The sequence below is a fragment of the Mixophyes fleayi genome, chromosome 2, assembly GCF_038048845.1.
Source record: "Mixophyes fleayi isolate aMixFle1 chromosome 2, aMixFle1.hap1, whole genome shotgun sequence".
Classification (NCBI taxonomy): domain Eukaryota; kingdom Metazoa; phylum Chordata; class Amphibia; order Anura; family Limnodynastidae; genus Mixophyes; species Mixophyes fleayi.
In genome coordinates this window covers 376615535-376632944 of record NC_134403.1, presented here as the reverse complement: position 1 = coordinate 376632944, position 17410 = coordinate 376615535, and the positions used below count along the sequence as shown (strand labels likewise).

Genomic DNA, 17410 nt, shown 5'->3' with positions numbered 1-17410 from the left:
TGCTGAGGTAATTTTTTTTTCCTTCAGCACTTTATTTGTACTTTCTGTACTTATTGCACTTTGTCTTGTTCGGCCTGTATGCTGTGTACTGTTACCCTGTACTGTTGTCCCATGCTTTCTGTACGGAGCTGTGGACCCTTTGGGGCGCCTCATAAACTATAATAATAAATAATATGGATGTCATGTTCAGGTGTCTTTTATAATGTTGGCAATACAGGGGTCTTTGCATCAAACTATGATGAGCAATTAAAACGGAGAAAACAGCAGTTTTGTCCGTTCTAATGGCTCATCGCAGAATGCATCAAGGGCTTATTGCAGGAGAAATCAAAGCTTTCTCCAGCCAATACCCACTTTACGTTTGTCTTCGCAGTCCCCTTAGATTAACATGGAGACTGGGAAGTTCTGCAATGCATCAAGCTTTGAAAAATTTTGCACTGCGCATCCTATGGGATTCTGCTGAATCCTCTCTGGCTTCGTAGAATCGGTTACAGTGTTAGTGCGCATGCGCACAGCACTTCCTCATTTCACGGGCAGCGCTAAGCTGCTGGTAAATAGGAAAATGAGGGGTCACTGCGCCGGGGCTCCCAGAGCAGTCCCGGCGTGATGCATTCCAGCTTGTGTTAGCCATGTAGTGTTTACACCTTTATCTCACATCTCCACCTGTATAACTCCTATACAAGTCCTATATGCAGTATACATCTCTATATATGTTACTATCCCACATCTCTGCTATATATCACCTACACTATATGGACAAAATGATTCAAGTGCTTGACCATTACACCAACAAGCACAGTAATGACATTCAAATACATATACTTTAATATGGAGTTGGTTCCCCTTTTGCAGTGATAACAGCTTCCACTCTTCTTGGAAGGCTCCACAAGATGTTGGAGTGTTTCTGTGGGAATTTGTACCCCATCATTCTGATGTTGGACAAGAAGGTCTGGCTCGCCATCTCCCTTCCAGTTCATCCCAAAGGTGTTCGATGGGGTTGAGGTCAGGGCTCTGTGCGGGTCAGTCAAGTTCTTCCACACGAACTCATCAAACCATGTCTTTGTAGTCCTTGCTTTGTACACTGGGGCACAGTAATTTTGGAACAGAAAAGGGCCTTCCCCAAACTGTTGTCACACAATTTGAAGCATAGCATTGTCCAAAATGACTTGGTATGCTGAAGCATTAAGATTGCCCTTCACTGGAGATAAGGGGCCTAGCCCAAACCCTGAAAACAGCCCCATACCATTATCCTTCCTCCAGCAAACTACACAGTTGGCATAAAGCTGTCAGGCAGGTAACGTTCTCCCGGCATTCGCCAAACCCAGACTCGTCCATCTGACTGCCAAACAGAGAAGCGTGATTCGTCACTCCACAGAACACGATTCCACTGCTCCACAGTCCAGTGTCTGTGTGCTTTACACCACTCCATCCGACACTTGGCATTGGCATTGATGATGTGAGGCTGCATGCAGCTGCTCGGCCATGGAAACCCATCCATTAAGCTTCTGCCACACAGATTTTGTGCTTACATTAATGCCAGTGGAAGTTCGGAACTCTTCAGCTATAAAATCAGCAGAGCGATGGCAACTTTTACACACTGTGCGCCTTCGCATTGTCTCTGTGATTTTACGTGGTCTTCTGCTTCGTGGCCGAGTTGCTGCTGTTCCTAAATGCTTCCACTTTCTAATAATATCACTTACAGTTGACCGTGGAATATCCAGCAGGGATGAAATTTCACAAACAGTCTTGTTGAAAAGGTGGCATCCTATCACAGTACCACGCTTGTAGTCACAGCTCTTCAGAACGACCCATTTTGTATCACAAATGTTTGTACATGGAGACTGCATGGCTGGTGCTGGATGTTATACACCTCTGATAACGGGTCTGATTGAAACACCTGAATTCAGTAATTAATAGGTGTGGCCAAATACTTTTCACTGTATAGTGTATATACTCCCATGTATGTTCTGTACATCTTTCTACAAAACGGTTTTAGATTTAATTTTTATAACGCCATTCATTTTCTATAGGTCTGTACAGTGAATATTGAATCATCCACATCAGTCCCTTCCCCATTGGTGCTTACAGTCTAAATTATCCTCCAGTACCGCTTTGTGTGTGTATATGTGGGAGCGTGCGTGTATGTGTGTGTATATATATATATGTGTGTGTGTGTATATGTATATGTGTGAGCGCGCGAGTGTGTGTATGTGTGTATATGTGTGAGCGCACGTCTGTGTGTATATGTGTGAGCGTGCGTGTATATATATGTGTGTGTGTATATATATTTTCCCTATGCACTCTCTTATATATTCCTTATATATATGGTTTGTTGGGGAAGGAGGGTGAGGGGATTTTCTTCTTGCACAGTTTATCTGGATCTCTTTCTCACAGTCAGTAACACGGTTACTGACCACACCTACTGGTGTCACCCTGCCCCCAGACACTCACCGACTGTGAATGCCAACTGCGCAATAGTTGTAGGAGAATCTCGCTGCCACCACCAGGCTCCTTCATGGGACCTAGAACTGTTTACTTCTGGGGAAGGATCCTTACACACTAGTTGTAAGTACTAGTGATCATCCAGAAGTACAGATGGTATAATACATTACATCAGTAGTTCCCAAACTTTTGCAGTTCGCGGCACCCTTAGAGTCTCCATAATTTTTTTAAGGCACCCCTCCAAAATAATTACCGAGCAGTCCTGTTTTAGAAGTAGTTGGGTCAAAAAATTGTAATAGGTATTTAGGTCAGGACAGAAATGCTTATTTAGTTGTATGCAAAAATGCCCCCTCTGCATCCAGACACTCTGCCCCCACTGCATCCAGACACTCTGCCCTCTCTTCACGCTGCCCCCTCTGCCCTCTCTCACGCTGTTCCCTCTCCTCTGCCCTCTGTCCCCCCTCCTGTCACGCTGTCCCCCTCCACTGCCCCTCTCACGCTGTCCTCCTCCTCTGCCCACTGTCCCCCTCCTCTGTCACGCTGTCCCAGCTCCTCTGCCTTCTGTCCCCCTCCTCTGCCCTCTCTCACGCTGTCCCAGCTCCTCTGCCACGCTGTCCCCCTCCTGTCACGCTGTCACTCTCCTCTGTCCCCCTGCTGTCACTCTCTTCTGTCCCTCTCCTGTCACTCTCCTCTGCCCCCTCCTGTCACGCTGTCACTCTCCTCTGCCCCCTCCTGTCACGCTGTCACTCTCCTCTGCCCCCTCCTGTCACGCTGTCACTCTCCTCTGCCCCCTCCTGTCATGCTGTCACTCTCCTCTGTCCCTCTCCTGTCATGCTGTCACTCTCCTCTGTCCCTCTCCTGTCATGCTGTCACTCTCCTCTGTCACTCTCCTCTGTCCCTCTCCTGTCACGCTGTCACTCTCCTCTGCCCCCTCCTGTCACGCTGTCACTCTCCTCTGTCACTCTCCTCTGTCACTCTCCTCTGTCACTCTCCTCTGTCACTCTCCTCTGTCACTCTCCTCTGTCACTCTCCTCTGTCACTCTCCTCTGTCACTCTCCTCTGTCACTCTCCTCTGCCCCCTTCCTGTCACTCTCCTCTGCCCCCTTCCTGTCACTCTCCTCTGTCCCTCTCCTGTCACTCTCCTCTGTCCCTCTCCTCTGTCCCTCTCCTCTGTCCCTCTCCTCTGTCCCTCTCCTCTGTCCCTCTCCTCTGTCCCTCTCCTCTGTCCCTCTCCTCTGTCCCTCTCCTGTCACACTGTCCCTCTCCTCTGCCCCTCTCCTGTCACGCTGTCACTCTCCTCTGCCCCCTCCTGTCACGCTGTCAATCTCCTCTGTCCCTTTCCTGTCACGCTCCTCTGCCCCCCCCTCCTGTCACGCTCCTCTGCCCCCCCTCCTGTCACGCTCCTCTGCCCCCCCTCCTGTCACTCTCCTCTGTCCCTCTCCTGTCACTCTCCTCTGTCCCTCTCCTGTCACGCTGTCCCTCTCCTCTGCCCCCCTCCTGTCACGCTGTCACTCTCCTCTGCCCCCCCCTGTCACGCTGTCAATCTCCTCTGTCCCTTTCCTGTCACGCTCCTCTGCCCCCCCTCCTGTCACGCTCCTCTGCCCCCCCTCCTGTCACGCTCCTCTGCCCCCCTCCTGTCACGCTCCTCTGCCCCCCTCCTGTCACGCTCCTCTGCCCCCCTCCTGTCACGCTCCTCTGCCCCCCTCCTGTCACGCTCCTCTGCCCCCCTCCTGTCACGCTCCTCTGCCCCCCTCCTGTCACGCTGTCACTCTCCTCTGTCCCCTCCTGTTACGCTGTCACTCTCCTCTGTCCCCTTCTGTCACGCTGTCACTTTCTTCTGTCCCTCTCCTGTCACTCTCCTCTGTCCCTCTCCTGTCACTCTCCTCTGTCCCTCTCCTGTCACTCTCCTCTGTCCCTCTCCTGTCACGCTCCTCTGTCCCTCTCCTCCTCTGTCCCTCTCCTCCTCTGTCCCTCTCCTCCTCTGTCCCTCTCCTCCTCTGTCCCTCTCCTCCTCTGTCCCTCTCCTCCTCTGTCCCTCTCCTCCTCTGTCCCTCTCCTCCTCTGTCCCTCTCCTCCTCTGTCCCTCTCCTGTCACTCTCCTCTGTCCCTCTCCTGTCACACTGTCCCTCTCCTCTGCCCCTCTCCTGTCACGCTGTCACTCTCCTCTGCCCCCTCCTGTCACGCTGTCAATCTCCTCTGTCCCTTTCCTGTCACGCTCCTCTGCCCCCCCCTCCTGTCACGCTCCTCTGCCCCCCCTCCTGTCACTCTCCTCTGTCCCTCTCCTGTCACTCTCCTCTGTCCCTCTCCTGTCACGCTGTCCCTCTCCTCTGCCCCCCTCCTGTCACGCTGTCACTCTCCTCTGCCCCCCCCTGTCACGCTGTCAATCTCCTCTGTCCCTTCCTGTCACGCTCCTCTGCCCCCCCTCCTGTCACACTCCTCTGCCCCCCCTCCTGTCACGCTCCTCTGCCCCCCTCCTGTCACGCTCCTCTGCCCCCCTCCTGTCACGCTCCTCTGCCCCCCTCCTGTCACGCTCCTCTGCCCCCCTCCTGTCACGCTCCTCTGCCCCCCTCCTGTCACGCTCCTCTGCCCCCCTCCTGTCACGCTGTCACTCTCCTCTGTCCCCTCCTGTTACGCTGTCACTCTCCTCTGTCCCCTTCTGTCACGCTGTCACTTTCTTCTGTCCCTCTCCTGTCACTCTCCTCTGTCCCTCTCCTGTCACTCTCCTCTGTCCCTCTCCTGTCACTCTCCTCTGTCCCTCTCCTGTCACGCTCCTCTGTCCCTCTCCTCCTCTGTCCCTCTCCTCCTCTGTCCCTCTCCTCCTCTGTCCCTCTCCTCCTCTGTCCCTCTCCTGTCACTCTCCTCTGCCCCCTCCTGTCACGCTGTCACTCTCCTCTGTCCCTCTCCTGTCACGCTCCTCTGCCCTCCTCCTGTCACGCTCCTCTGCCCTCCTCCTGTCACGCTCCTCTGCCCCCCTCCTGTCACGCTCCTCTGCCCCCCTCCTGTCACGCTCCTCTGCCCCCCTCCTGTCACGCTCCTCTGCCCCCCTCCTGTCACGCTCCTCTGCCCCCCTCCTGTCACGCTCCTCTGCCCCCCTCCTGTCACGCTGTCACTCTCCTCTGCCCCCCTCCTGTCACGCTGTCACTCTCCTCTGCCCCCCTCCTGTCACGCTGTCACTCTCCTCTGCCCCCCTCCTGTCACGCTGTCACTCTCCTCTGCCCCCCTCCTGTCACGCTGTCACTCTCCTCTGTCCCCCTCCTGTCACGCTGTCACTCTCCTCTGTCCCCCTCCTGTCACGCTGTCACTCTCCTCTGTCCCCTCCTGTCACGCTGTCACTCTCCTCTGTCCCCCTCCTGTCACTCTCCTCTGTCCCCCTCCTGTCACTCTCCTCTGTCCCTCTCCTCTGTCCCTCTCCTCCTCTGTCCCTCTCCTCCTCTGTCCCTCTCCTCCTCTGTCCCTCTCCTCCTCTGTCCCTCTCCTCCTCTGTCCCTCTCCTCCTCTGTCCCTCTCCTCCTCTGTCCCTCTCCTGTCATTCTCCTCTGCCCCCTCCTGTCACTCTCCTCTGCCCCCTCCTGTCACGCTGTCATTCTCCTCTGTCCCTCTCCTGTCACTCTCCTCTGTCCCTCTCCTGTCACGCTGTCACTCTCCTCTGTCCCTCTCCTGTCACGCTGTCACTCTCCTCTGTCCCTCTTCTGTCACTCTGCTCTGTCCCTCTTCTGTCACTCTGCTCTGTCCCTCTCCTGTCACTCTCCTCTGTCCCTCTCCTGTCACTCTCCTCTGCCCTCTCCTGTCACTCTCCTCTGCCCTCTCCTGTCACTCTCCTCTGCCCTCTCTCTCTTTGCTCCCTCTGCCGTGCGCCAGCCATAAAAAAAAACAAACAGAAACACTTACCAATCCGCGCGGCGCCGGGACCCAGCATCCTCCTCTCACGCAGCGTGAGAGAGGAGGATGCTGGGTCCCGGAGCTGCGCGGATTTGTAAGTGTTTCTGTTTGTTTTTTTATGGCTGGCCCGCGGCACCCCTGAGACAGCGCCGCGGCACCCCTGGGAGCCGCGGCGCACAGTTTTGGAACCGCCGCATTACATGGTCAGACAGAGCTCTTTATATACTGTTTCTAACACACGTTTACAGGGGGTAGCCCAGCCTCTTTTCCTACCACCTGGCACCATAAAGTCTGATACATTACATTAAATTATTAGCATCAGTATGTAAATTATTCTCTAAACTTGGATTTAACTTGATCTAAATTTAACTATAGTCAATCTGATTTATTTCATTGTTCACATAGGTCACCTATCTCTCCAAGACACAGGATGCAAGGCTAACGACCCCCTCCTGTGCATTCAAGCCAAAAACATGTGTTGGTAACTCTGAGATGTAAAGGCTTAATTAGCGTGGGACTTCCTTTAGAAGAGTTACAAAAACACATTTCCTCCAACCTGGCATACTGTCTCAGAAATCAGTGCATTTCCAAAACAAAAATCAGTACATTTGCTATAATATAGATCGGTGCACTGTACCACTAATTAAAATAAATTTATAAAATAAGTTATTCCAGGTGGTTCAGCCACACATTTGGACACCCCTCTAAATAGTGTGTTTAGCCATTTGTGTCACCCATTGTTAGCACATGCAGAAAGTCTAGTATACAGCCATGGAATCTCCATAGTTCCACCTAAGTATACTAAAGAGCTTGATGACTTCCAGCTCCCGCCCCCGAGCATCTGCTGCTCCCGCCCCCGAGCATCTGCTGCTCCCGCCCCCGAGCATCTGCTGCTCCCGCCCCCGAGCATCTGCAACAATCCTGTCACCTAGAGAAAGTGCAGCAGGCGGTTTTGATTAGTCCCTAATAAGACGAGAAGATGTTTTTGGTGTAGTTGGATCTATTACGGCAGCAGTAGATCTAGATAAGGGAACATAGTGAGGTCTTGCGCTGAGGTGAGTATCCTGGCTGGAACTTCAACGGGAGGGAAAGAGGGGTGTGGTTGATCATGAAGTTTATAGAGTTAACTGATAACTATTCACTACTACTATTATTTGTAGAGCACCACCATATTAAGCAGCGCTATACAGACAGTATTTCATCATTCACATGGGAGCTTACAGTCTATATTCCCTACCACACATACTGGGGTCTTTTTTGTCAGCAGCCAATTAACCTGCATTTATCTTTTTGGACTGAAGAAACGACACATACACCTTGAGAACATATAAACATGTTCTCTGCAGGACACTTGTTCCCCATGTTTGGTGGCAGCTGGAGTCTCGAAGGAAGAACAGAGGTGGCAGCAGCAACAACTGTTACACTCACTGGGTCCAGCAACAGATGATATTCAGTAGATCTTCTAAACAACCTTGTTCCTGGTGTGGTCGACTCCTTGAGACCCACACAATAATTTCCCACGACCTTCACACATTCTTAGATGTTTTCTATATGTAGGAGCACTGGGCTGATCTAATGCCCCCTACATACCATGTACATGAAACTACTTCACAAAACCAGCAATTATGTTATGGGGCTGGTAGCACAGTACAATGTCTCCTGTACCTTTCATATCAGGTTATGTGCAGGAGCATATATCTTTCTTGTGTAGTTTTCTGTAATAAATGGAATGTTTGTAGTGTTTTCTGGTCCTAGGACTTTAATAAGGCTGGTACTTTACTTCTCAGAGAGCTGAAAGAGTACACAGTCCTGATACAAACCCTCAACGACATTACATATATGTATATCTTCCCTTTGTATGTTATTCTCCACGTCTACTGCTATATCATCACTTTCTCTTTCTGTCATTGGTATTGAGGACAATTTAAATAAAAGTTAATTATGTTCAGAAGTTCTCAATAGTCTGCGTATTTTCCATGGATCTGGCTAATATTGGTTTCATCCATTTGAGATGTGGATAATGTTTAATGTATATGTTACAGGTGCTGGAGACCAGAGTTTGTTCACTGCTGTTTATTCCACCCTCACCCAGCAGCTGCCCAAAGAGCCAATGGAATGGAGGAGGTGAGGAAAGACCACCCACCCATTTGGGTTCTTCTTTAACTACATCTCCTCCTTGTTGTTTTCAGCCTGTAAACCTTTGGCCTCTCCATCTATATACTTTCTGCAGAGCTTATGGCCGCGCTCCTAAGATGGTCCATCTGGAGTCCAACTTTGTCCAGTATAAGGAGGAGCTGCTACCGAAAGAGGGGAACAAGGCTCTGCTCACGTTCCCATTCCTGCACATATACTGGACGGAGTGTTGTGTGAGTAATACCCCCATCTCCTACACCACTCTCCCTTCCACTCTGGTGTCTACATATATATATATATATATATATATATATATATATATATATATATATATATATATACACACACAGGGTGATTCAAAAGTCGCAGTACACCCTTTTATTTCAAAAACTCTACAGGAAATTGGGAAACCTGAATACTCCAGTAAGGTATGGGTGACGTGGTCTATCTTTTACGGTATGTACCAAACATGGGCGCCATCTTGAAATCGGCCAATCGCCCCCTTTTCCTGTAGAGTTTTTTAAAATAAAAGGGTGTACTGCGACTTTTGAATCACCCTGTATATATATATATATATATATATATATATATTACTGTGTGTATGTATGTTTATATATATCTCTATCCGGGATCACAGACTATAGTGTATATCCAGGTAACAGTCCGGGATCACAGACTATAGTGTATATCCAGGTAACAGTCCGGGATCACAGACTATAGTGTATATCCAGGTAACAGTCCGGGATCACAGACTATAGTGTATATCCAGGTAACAGTCCGGGATCACAGACTATAGTGTATATCCAGGTAACAGTCCGGGATCACAGACTATAGTGTATATCCAGGTAACAGTCCGGGATCACAGACTATAGTGTATATCCAGGTAACAGTCCGGGATCACAGACTATAGTGTATATCCAGGTAACAGTCCGGGATCAGACTATAGTGTATATCCAGGTAACAGTCCGGGATCAGACTACAGTGTATATCCAGGTAACAGTCCGGGATCAAAGACTATAGTGTATATCCAGGTAACAGTCCGGGATCAGACTACAGTGTATATCCAGGTAACAGTCCGGGATCACAGACTATAGTGTATATCCAGGTAACAGTCCGGGATCAAAGACTATAGTGTATATCCAGGTAACAGTCCGGGATCAAAGACTACAGTGTATATCCAGGTAACAGTCCGGGATCAAAGACTACAGTGTATATCCAGGTAACAGTCTGGGATCACAGACTATAGTGTATATCCAGGTAACAGTCCGGGATCACAGACTATAGTGTATATCCAGGTAACAGTCCGGGATCAGACTATAGTGTATATCCAGGTAACAGTCCGGGATCACAGACTACAGTGTATATCCAGGTAACAGTCCGGGATCACAGACTATAGTGTATATCCAGGTAACAGTCCGGGATCACAGACTACAGTTTATCCAGGTAACAGTCCGGGATCACAGACTATAGTGTATATCCAGGTAACAGTCCGGGATCACAGACTACAGTGTATATCCAGGTAACAGTCCGGGATCACAGACTACAGTGTATATCCAGGTAACAGTCCGGGATCACAGACTACAGTGATTAGATTAGACACTCAGTGTTTCCCACAGACGCATGCTCTGCAGTCTGGGATTCCAGCAGTGTCATGATGGTTCCCACACAGTCTGTTAAGGGTCCCTTGTCAGGTCAGGGGGAGGACACGGGATCTGAGTGTGACGTCTGAACCTGTGTATTTCCGGGCTCCTCCAGACGTCATGCGTTGCACACACTGAGGAGCTGCCGTCCAGACTAGAGCGAGACCAGCTGGAGGTGACTATTAACTGTACTGTAAACAGAGCTAATTTATTGTGTTATAAACACATAGGGGATAATGGAATGTGTTATATACAGAGAGAGAGAGGATATAATGGAATGTGTTATATACAGAGAGAGAGAGGATATAATGGAATGTGTTATATACAGAGAGAGAGAGGATATAATGGAATGTGTTATATACAGAGAGAGAGAGGATATAATGGAATGTGTTATATACAGAGAGGGGATAATGGAATGTGTTATATACAGAGAGAGAGGGGATAATGGAATGTGTTATATACAGAGAGAGAGGGGATAATGGAATGTGTTATATACAGAGAGAGAGGGGATAATGGAATGTGTTATATACAGACAGAGAGGATATAATGGAATGTGTTATATACAGAGAGATGATAATGGAATGTGTTATATACAGAGAGAGAGGATAATAGAATGTGTTATATACGGAGAGAGGGGATAATGGAATGTGTTATATACAGAGAGAGAGAGGATATAATGGAATGTGTTATATACAGAGAGAGGGGATAATGGAATGTGTTATATACAGAGAGAGGGGATAATGGAATGTGTTATATACAGAGAGAGAGAGCATATAATGGAATGTGTTATATACAGAGAGAGAGAGGATATAATGGAATGTGTTATATACAGAGAGAGGGGATAATGGAATGTGTTATATACAGAGAGAGAGGGGATAATGGAATGTGTTATATACAGAGAGAGAGGGGATAATGGAATGTGTTATATACAGAGAGAGAGAGGATATAATGGAATGTGTTATATACAGAGAGAGAGAGGATATAATGGAATGTGTTATATACAGAGAGAGAGAGGATATAATGGAATGTGTTATATACACAGAGAGGGGATAATGGAATGTGTTATATACAGAGAGAGAGGGGATAATGGAATGTGTTATATACAGAGAGAGGGGATAATGGAATGTGTTATATACAGAGAGAGGGGATAATGGAATGTGTTATATACAGAGAGAGGGGATAATGGAATGTGTTATATACAGAGAGAGAGGGGATAATGGAATATGTTATATACAGAGAGATGATAATGGAATGTGTTATATACAGAGAGAGATGATAATGGAATGTGTTATATACAGAGAGAGAGGATAATGGAATGTGTTATATACAGAGAGAGGGGATAATGGAATGTGTTATATACAGAGAGAGAGGATAATGGAATGTTTTATATACGGAGAGAGAGGATAATGGAATGTGTTATATACGGAAAGAGGGGATAATGGAATGTGTTATATAGAGAAAAAGGAGGGGATAATGGAATGTGTTATATAGAGAGAAAGAGAGGATAATGGAATGTGTTATATACAGAGAGAGAGGATAATGGAATGTGTTCTATACGGAGAGAGGGGATAATGGAATGTGTTATATAGAGAGAAAGGAGGGGATAATGGAATATGTTATATACAGAGAGAGGGGATAATGAAATGTGTTATATACAGAGAGAGGGGATAATGAAATGTGTTATATACAGAGAGAGAGAGAGAGAAAGAGGAGGGGATAATGGAATGTGTTATATACAGAGAGAGAGAAAGAGGAGGGGATAATGGAATGTGTTATATACAGAGAGAGAGAAAGAGGAGGGGATAATGGAATGTGTTATATACAGAGAGAAAGAGGAGAGGATAATGGAATGTGTTATATACAGAGAGAGGGGATAATGGAATGTATTATATACAGAGAGAGGGGATAATGGAATGTGTTATATACAGAGAGAGAGGGGATAATGGAATGTGTTTTATATACAGAGAGAGAGGGGATAATGGAATGGGATAGGCCCACTGGAGTGTGTGTATATCACATAGCAGATCTGAGGAGATAACACTGTTATGCCCATTGGAGGGTGTATACCACATAGCAACTCATGGGGTATAGAGTGATATCACAGATAACACTGATAGAGCCCCTGGAGGGTGTGTATGCAACATGACAGCATGGTGCTCTTGACTGCTGGGTGTTCCTGAGTTGTCTGGAAGTGCCACATAGCTGGTCTATGGGTATAGAGCGATACAGGAGATATCACAGATTATACTGATAACCCCATCGGGAGGTCTGTATGTCACATGACCACTCTGGGGGCATAGAGCGATACAGGAGATATCGTAAGCGGGTACATGCTGTGTACACAGCACCAGCCATCACTGTTATGAACACTAATCTTATCGTCCCACTAATCCTATTGTTGCCACTTTTGTTGGTGATCCAATAACCCTTGAATTATATTCTCATCTTTTAGTTACAAATTGATCATAAAGATTCTTTACCTATGTCTCTGTATCATTTTACGGTCTCTGTTGCTCTAGAGATGTACAGACTGTAAATCCTGTCTCCAGCAGTGGAACCAAAGCCAATAAACAATTGTAATGTCCACTGCTATGAATACAGGTAGATGTGTGGAAAACTATATGGAATCAATGCATCAGTTAGACTCTGTATTCTTCTGAAACGCGTTGTGCGTGCAGGAGGACGTGCTTTGTGTTTTTAGCTATGAATAGGGTTAGCCCTAAGGGCCTTTTATTTTATTCTTGTTTTTCCGACTCTTAGTATTTTAGCTCCTGTCTGTAATAGTGTCCCCAAACCTGAGGTTCAGATCTGGTACCACTGACCACCATGTCACTTCATTCCTTTTCAGTGCATTGTTTGGGTGTCTCCCTGATCGTCATGCTGACCTACGTGCACTTACAAAGCACATTTCTAGTTTTTTTATTTGACGTGACAGGGATCTCTATATGGGTCTATTAGAAGTTTCCCTGCTTTTCCCAGGACACAGAAGTCTATAAAGCCACCACCAAGGATGACATCACCAAGTGGCAGAATGCGCTGCGCGCTCACGGCACCACCGACTGGCTGATTGTGGTTGTGGAGAGTGAGGCTAAGAAGAAGAACAAGACAAACATCCTCCCGCGCACGTCTATTGCTGACAAAATCCGCAGCGACTTCTGCAACAAGCAGAGCGACAGGTGAGATCCACGTTACCTCATTGTCACCGTACAGCCGGTGGTCTATGTCTTGTCTGGTTACTGCTGGACGGTGAGTTAGGGTTATATCTGGTGTTATTACACCTTGTGTAGGTGTATGGTGCTGGTGGATGGTGAGTTAGGGTTATATCTGGTGTTATTACACCTTGTGTAGGTGTATGGTGCTGCTGGACGGTGAGTTAGGGTTATATCTGGTGTTATTACACCTTGTGTAGGTGTATGATGCTGCTGGACGGTGAGTTAGGGTTATATCTGGTGTTATTACACCTTGTGTAGGTGTATGGTGCTGCTGGACGGTGAGTTAGGGTTATATCTGGTGTTATTACACTTTGTGTAGGTGTATGGTGCTGGTGGATGGTGAGTTAGGGTTATATCTGGTGTTATTACACCTTGTGTAGGTGTATGGTGCTGGTGGATGGTGAGTTAGGGTTATATCTGGTGTTATTACACCTTGTGTATGGTGCTGGTGGATGGTGAGTTAGGGTTATATCTGGTGTTATTACACTGTGTAGGTGTATGGTGCTGGTGGATGGTGAGTTAGGGTTATATCTGGTGTTATTACACCTTGTGTAGGTGTATGGTGCTGCTGGACGGTAAGTTAGGGTTATATCTGGTGTTATTACACCTTGTGTAGGTGCTGGTGGATGGTGAGTTAGGGTTATATCTGGTGTTATTACACCTTGTGTAGGTGTATGGTGCTGCTGGACGGTGAGTTAGGGTTATATCTGGTGTTATTACACCTTGTGTAGGTGTATGGTGCTGCTGGACGGTGAGTTAGGGTTATATCTGGTGTTATTACACCTTGTGTAGGTGTATGGTGCTGGTGGACGGTGAGTTAGGGTTATATCTGGTGTTATTACACCTTGTGTAGGTGTATGGTGCTGGTGGACGGTGAGTAAGGGTTATATCTGGTGTTATTACACCTTGTGTAGGTGTATGGTGCTGCTGGACGGTGAGTTAGGGTTATATCTGGTGTTATTACACTTTGTGTAGGTGTATGGTGCTGGTGGATGGTGAGTTAGGGTTATATCTGGTGTTATTACACCTTGTGTAGGTGTATGGTGCTGCTGGACGGTGAGTTAGGGTTATATCTGGTGTTATTACACTTTGTGTAGGTGTATGGTGCTGGTGGACGGTGAGTTAGGGTTATATCTGGTGTTATTACACTTTGTGTAGGTGTATGGTGCTGCTGGACGGTGAGTTAGGGTTATATCTGGTGTTATTACACTTTGTGTAGGTGTATGGTGCTGGTGGACGGTGAGTTAGGGTTATATCTGGTGTTATTACACTTTGTGTAGGTGTATGGTGCTGGTGGATGGTGAGTTAGGGTTATATCTGGTGTTATTACACCTTGTGTAGGTGTATGGTGCTGGTGGACGGTGAGTAAGGGTTATATCTGGTGTTATTACACCTTGTGTAGGTGTATGGTGCTGCTGGACGGTGAGTTAGGGTTATATCTGGTGTTATTACACTTTGTGTAGGTGTATGGTGCTGGTGGATGGTGAGTTAGGGTTATATCTGGTGTTATTACACCTTGTGTAGGTGTATGGTGCTGCTGGACGGTGAGTTAGGGTTATATCTGGTGTTATTACACCTTGTGTAGGTATATGGTGCTGCTGGACGGTGAGTTAGGGTTATATCTGGTGTTATTACACCTTGTGTAGGTGTATGATGCTGCTGGACGGTGAGTTAGGGTTATATCTGGTGTTATTACACCTTGTGTAGGTGTATGGTGCTGCTGGACGGTGAGTTAGGGTTATATCTGGTGTTATTACACCTTGTGTAGGTGTATGGTGCTGGTGGACGGTGAGTTAGGGTTATATCTGGTGTTATTACACCTTGTGTAGGTGTATGGTGCTGCTGGACGGTAAGTTAGGGTTATATCTGGTGTTATTACACCTTGTGTATGGTGCTGGTGGATGGTGAGTTAGGGTTATATCTGGTGTTATTACACCTTGTGTAGGTGTATGGTGCTGGTGGACGGTGAGTTAGGGTTATATCTGGTGTTATTACACCTTGTGTAGGTGTATGGTGCTGGTGGACGGTGAGTTAGGGTTATATCTGGTGTTATTACACCTTGTGTAGGTGTATGGTGCTGGTGGACGGTGAGTTAGGGTTATATCTGGTGTTATTACACCTTGTGTAGGTGTATGGTGCTGCTGGACGGTGAGTTAGGGTTATATCTGGTGTTATTACATCTTGTGTAGGTGTATGGTGCTGGTGGACCCTCTGAAGGACACATCTCGCTCCCAGGAGTCCTGGTCCCTCTTTCTGTCCAAGCTGCGCACTTTGCTTCTCACATCTTTCACAAGAAACCTTGGACATTTTGAGGACGACATGAGGACTCTCCGAGAGAAGAGAACGGAGCCTGGCTGGAGCTTCTGTGACTACTTCATGGTGCAGGTAAGTACGTGGGTTATAGACCTTGTCCTATGTGATTGTAGATATCTGAGCCACATGTAGCCTGTTGGAGGAATGTGATTGGGTTGTATCCGCTGGAGGCTGATGGATGAAAGGAGAGGTCACCACCCTGTACCTATCTGGTCATTTACCTCCATCTTCCCCTATTCTCCTTGCGTTGTGTCTTCCAGGAGGAGTTGGCCTTCGTCTTTGAGATGCTGCAGCAGTTTGAAGATGCTTTGGTTCAGTATGACGAGCTGGATGCTCTGTTCTCTCAGTATGTGCTGAACTTTGGAGCTGGTGGTGAGTAGAGTGCGGAGGAGGTGATGGAGCTCTCCGCCATATGTCCTGTCTGGGCTCTGTTGCCTCTAGTCGCCACCATACAAGTCCATTACAAATCAAGTATTGCGAGTAGTGAGCATTAACTGGAGCCAGACAGTGGTTCTAACTACATCTGTTGTATAATATGTACATGTTGGGACTTGTTTCCTTTTCTACAGACACCTACATGAAATTGTTATATTTTTTGAAAATTGCAAAAACACTTTAAGTGGAATTAAAGTTTCTCTTTCATCCAGTCTGGGGTACACTGCTTACCATGGGTTGTGGAGGGAGCTTGGGGAGTTGGCAACTAACTAGTTAACTTTTAGTGCTGCCGACAGACCCCTCCCCTCTACAATCCCCCGGCCTCTTCCTCTTCCTCTCAGGTTTTTTCAGGTGCCCATGGAGTTGGGCAGTGTTTTTAGTGCTTAGTGTAATTTTATTACTTTTATTTTATTCTTTTAATTTTTACTTCATTTTTTCCCAGTAGCAGGCTGGAGTGTGTTCTAATATAGAGGACACACTTATAGCACAGCAGCACAGACGCTCCCCTGTCAGATGAGAGCCAGCGGTTCTCACTGACAGGGACAGGAAAGGAGATGGAGGAAAGGGTGTCTAAAATTAAGAGTGACAAGCGGTCTCACGGACCGCTGTCACTCCTGAGCCTCCCCGATAACCGGCGCTGCCATTGCAGGCATAAAGTGCCGGTTATCGGATATGTCAGTTGACGGCGGCCATTTTGGATTTCGGGAAGGAGATCCTAGGAAGAAGGGGGCTATACCTGGATCCCCCCTCATGCATAGGAGGGGGCATCAGGTATTATCCGCTGCGGAGACCTCTGGAGGCCTCCATTACTCTGCTACAGAAAATTAATTTTTATTTTTTAATCGCTGCAAAAGCAGCACTACTGAAGGGGGGGAGTTAACACATAGAGCTCCCCCTCCTTCCTGAGAGAGAGATGGTCTGTCCCAGTCTTCTGGCGCCAAGGAGAAGCCGGGGAACAGAGAACAGATCTGATGGAGCAGGCACCAGGATACTGCTGTTGGACTTCTCCCCTGTTTGGCCTAAGGCTAAGTATCTGATTTATTTAAACACATATGCTGTATTGCTGTGTACAAGAGGGCTAGTAGGAGTTATATTATAGTTCTCCTACCTGCTTAAATATTATTTTGTGTTTAAAATATTACAAGTACAACTTTTTATCTAGATTAGTTGATTCTTGTAGTTACACTTTCCTCTATACATATTATATCTCTCTCTCTCTACTCAGCTAAAAAAAATTCAATTTAAGTCTGTGTGTTTGGTGTGCCTTCTTTTATTCAGAAATGCCAGATAAGGGAAAGGGCCCTAAATCAATATTTTTTACGTGTTCTAAATGTCATATAAAATTAACTTGTGGGCAGA

At 47.2% G+C, this 17410-nt stretch overlaps 1 protein-coding gene across 1 annotated transcript in view; it reads left to right on the top strand.

The window, feature by feature from the left end:
• The window catches only part of TRAPPC10 (trafficking protein particle complex subunit 10), a 54984-nt gene that overhangs the window by 11110 nt on the left and 26464 nt on the right, over nt 1–17410 (top strand). The window contains exons 2-6 of the mRNA XM_075197545.1: nt 8361–8442; nt 8549–8684; nt 13071–13267; nt 15493–15688; nt 15877–15988. Of these exons, the coding sequence (XP_075053646.1) occupies nt 8361–8442; nt 8549–8684; nt 13071–13267; nt 15493–15688; nt 15877–15988 (723 nt within the window). The remainder of the gene's footprint in view (nt 1–8360; nt 8443–8548; nt 8685–13070; nt 13268–15492; nt 15689–15876; nt 15989–17410) is intronic.